Raw genomic sequence first — 4,366 nt, 5'->3', positions numbered from 1 at the left:
AAAAAAAAAAAAAAATTCATAGTTTTGTCGTAGCAAAACAATCCTCATTTCCAAGAGAAATCATCTCTTGCAATCTCGAAGAAGAAAGGGGAGGCTGCTCGAACTTTCAACGAACTAAGTCGAGTGCTAAATAATTATCCCAATTCCGCCTAAGGTGTGCGCGACTCTCCCCATTTTGGCCAGCGCCCCGTTCAACCCAGGGATAAATTACCATCCTGGCGTAATGGTTCCGGCTAATTTACGAAGGTGGAAATTAAAGTTTTTTTCATAGATCTCCGTTGATGCTCGTAATAACTCGCCGTCCATACCTCTAATTCTCTTCCTCCATTTTTTTCTCGCTGCTAACCCTCTGAGAATCGAGAAATCCGATTTCTTCGACCGGGAAGAGGCTCGAAACTTTAAGGAGCAAGAGTAAGAAGGAACGATGGAGGAACTAATCGCACTTTCGACCGCTCCTTTCGTGTCCTTAAATATTGGCCGTCGATATTCCATCAAGCGAGGAACATTCATCCCCTCGATTCAGACGCATCCAAAGCATCTTTGAGAGATATTTTCTCTTCGATATTTCCTTGGACGAAGTGCCCTAGCAAGAAAGAGTGAATTCGAATTTATATTTCGGTATCCTGTTGCGTGGATGTACAAGGAAACATAGTTTGATACGTGAATTGATATATCGGAGCAATTCTTAACAGGATGGAGATACAATGAATCAAGAATCTAATTTGAAATTGTTTTGGTACGTTTCAAGCGAGTATTTTAACAAATAAGTTATTGGAACAATTTTACTTTTAAAATATAATGAATCATGCATGGAGCAATACTTTTACATTAACAGAAGAAGTAAAACTTTAAATGTGTAAAATATTTCAAAGCTCCTTGCACACCTATATATAACTATCATGATTGGATTTTCCATAACTTTTGTGAATTATATGTCAAAATGTTTCAATCATTTCCAAACATAATACAATTCAATTACGAATTTATAAACGAAGTTATAAATGCCCAACTCACACAAGGATTGTACACAACGAGAAAGACAGTGTATGAGAAGCAACTAGGATCATTGAATCAGAGATACCTGGAGGGGTGTATAACGTGTCCAGACCAATTCTGTGTCTGGCAATAGGGCCGATTCGATAAGCCCTTAATCCATTGGCAATTAATCCACACAGTGGGCAACGCAACCCCTTCGAACCCCTACAGTTAGCGCCACCTACGTGTAAATGATCGTTGTCTCTGTCTGCCTTCAACGGTGAGCCGCTCGCGTATTCCTCTTTGTCGCTCGTTAATTCAACTGCCTCTGTGACTATGCAATTAATCGATGGCCCGTGTATGTTTATGCACGGAATACGTCTGTTACTTGTACGTGGTATTCACGGTGGTTGTGACGATAATGAACGATTCTTTGGATTGATTTATATCGAGCGAAGAGTCGTAGAAATTTTCATAAGAATATTTTAATTAAAAAATATTCTTTCTTTGGAGAACAAGAACACGTGAAAATAATAAAATATTGTCCTTTTTTTTCGTTAATACTGCTAATTCTAATTCTTAAAACTGTGATTTAATACAATCACAATTTATAAGATTAATATTATATCAGTTTAAATTGAACGCAGTCTTTTCAATGATATGACAAACTCCATTACCGTATAATATTCCGTTTATTAGTAGTACGAGCGCTAATTGCAAAATTGCTCGTTAATTATGTAAATAAACAAATATTTAGTCCAGGTACTGCAATCCATTAACAGTCAGATTGTACTGGATCGATTAATTTTCTACTAGTTTCATTTCGGTATGGTACCAAGGAGTCTGAACACTATGAAAATTTAACAAAAATTTAACAAAAATTTAACCGCTTTCTAATTAATTAAAACGATTAAAACAAGAAGGTTACACGATAATTAATTTTCAATATAAATTACATTTCAATGTTACATTATATGAACAATTATATTCGAAGAAACTTGAAAGCAACACGCAACATCTTAAAATATCTGGAGCGACTTAACGATGAAACTAAAAAAAGAAAAAAGAAGGAAGAAAAAAAAAAGGAACATCACGCGACGTTCGGATGATTCGTTTCAAAAAGAGGCGTACGTGACATTCTTTTCATGGTTTCTTATTTTTCGAAGCGAACGGAAGAGTTTCCGCGGGGGAGAGGAAAGGCGACAAAGAGATCATGGAGCGAGAAAGAGAGAGAGAGAATGGTTCGAGAACAATTGGATGGAGGAAGAGATTTGAAACGAGAGCAGCAACGAGGAGAGGGCCCTGGTACTTTGGCCGTAAAGAAAGGAAAGCATACTTTGAAAGAACTCACCGTGATACGTCCTCCTGAGAAACTGCTCGTGGCGTGGCCGCTCCATGGAGAGCAAGAGAAGACGCGTGACGTGATTCTTGTGAATACGGCAGCGTCGAGTTGTTCTCCAGCGCTGACACGGAACCATTTTGTTTTCCTGTTCACGAGAGAAATGAATGAAAAAGGGGCAGTATTGGGTAATTTCGAGGATGATGTAGATTTTTTCGATTAATTTAGTTTTTTAAACGCGTGAACAAATTGAGGAAAAAAGGGAGAGTGCAAATCGAATTTTGAATTTTTATCTTTTAATTATGGTAAAAAATGTAATGTAAAAACAGTTTTGCATTCTTTGGAATTTGATGCAGATTCCCTTTAAAAAATTCATCGAGACAAAGAATTATCGATTTAATAATTGCCTATTGCATGAAATATTTTTTTAAATTTTTAAAAATCTGCACTCCTTTTTAAGTTTTAAAGTATTTTGTCGTTGGTTTTTTTCTTTTTACACAACAATAATCATTTAAACAACTATTTTAAATATAAATTTTGTACAAAAAATATATGTACATATAACGATATCGTAAATGATATTTTTCGTTCGCAAGAGATTAATACCGGAAATCCGTCGATTAAAGTTATCAGCATATAAATCCCGAGCAAAGATAACACGTATATAGAAATATAATTGAAACATAACTCGGATAAAAACATATATGATGCTGTTTCCGCAATTTTTGATCGTATTCGAGCTGTTTTACAGTCTCTCGTGTGAAATGTAGGAGGGTTTACGAGCTCGACTTTATGAGCATCGTGAATAAGTTACGCTCGAGGATCGTTGATGTGGACTGGATATCTGGAGAGATCGAAAATTCATTTGGATGGAGGGGATGGAAGAAAAATAGGTAATCCACGTGTTTATCATTCGCAAGTGAGACCCTTGAGAATTTACGGAAGTGGATTACGTGAAAAATTATTAACGAGGAGATCGATCGATCGTGAATTATATATCTTTGGATATACACCAGATAATTTTCCATTTGGATAATTATTAATTGAGAATACGATCGAGAATTCTTTTTCTTTTTTTCTTTTTTTTGGAATAAAAAATTAATAAAAAAAATAATTGCACGAAAATTATTACACGTATCTATAAATATATATAACGTTATAATTGTTTTTATAGCTACAGCGTGGAATGTTATGGCGATATAAACCGCCAATATAAACATTGTCATTGATATTCAAAATATATCGATTTAACGATGTCGTGTTCCGGACACGGAGCAGAATGGACGTATTGCTTTTTGCTCCTCGTAAGAATATCGTATTATTTAATAAATTAATTAATTTCGTGTAAATAATTGCAAATTGATTAATCGTAATTATTATAAATATTGTAAATAAAAATACATTATGGAAGAACGAGTGCCTATCGCAATAATATTATTACACATAATATATTTCGTATTTTTCAGCCGAATTGCGAGTATATATTTTATATAAAAAAATTTGTTAACCCATTGTACAAAGTTATAGTAAAATATTAAATATAATTTTAATATTTATATAGAAACAAAATCTTATTTTAAAATAAAAATTTATGTATAATATTTTAAGCAACTCTTATGAATTGGAAGACATCGTGTAAATACAAATAAAAAAAAAAGAAACGTTTCATATTTCTTAACGAAGAATCTGCTTTATATTATTTATATTCAAATTATATTCAATATTTGCTTATTATTATCTTTGTAACAAAGGGTTTATAAACAAACTTTGAATAAAATAATAATAGGAAAGTGAAAAAAATAGCCTGTGTAATATTATATTCGAGGAATATTATTTTAATATCATCAGAGAATATTAATTTATTTACTTTATATTCCAAATCGACTTTACATACTAGGCTACTGAACATTTACATACTGTAAATTTCATATAGCTTCCGTAACTTGCGCATTATTCCACTTCTATCTCCATCATAATGCATATGCGCGATATGGATACGTGTGTAATAAGATAAATTCATTTTTTACGACTTCTAGAAAAGCATACTTCCAC

At 33.3% G+C, this 4,366-nt stretch overlaps 1 protein-coding gene across 14 annotated transcripts in view; it reads right to left on the bottom strand.

Moving 5' to 3' along the window:
- The window catches only part of LOC102672047 (disks large homolog 4), a 281,358-nt gene that overhangs the window by 74,449 nt on the left and 202,543 nt on the right, over positions 1–4,366 (bottom strand). For all 14 annotated transcript variants that reach the window (XM_006608849.2, XM_006608861.2, XM_031514915.1 and 11 more), the window contains one exon: positions 2,327–2,462. In XM_006608849.2, coding sequence (XP_006608912.1) covers positions 2,327–2,462 — 136 coding nt within the window. The remainder of the gene's footprint in view (positions 1–2,326; positions 2,463–4,366) is intronic.

The sequence above is a fragment of the Apis dorsata genome, unplaced genomic scaffold (genome assembly GCF_000469605.1).
Source record: "Apis dorsata unplaced genomic scaffold, Apis dorsata 1.3 scaffold_50, whole genome shotgun sequence".
In the NCBI taxonomy this organism is placed as follows: domain Eukaryota; kingdom Metazoa; phylum Arthropoda; class Insecta; order Hymenoptera; family Apidae; genus Apis; species Apis dorsata.
Note: the sequence above shows the minus strand (reverse complement) of the source record. Positions and strands in the feature narration are given on the sequence as shown.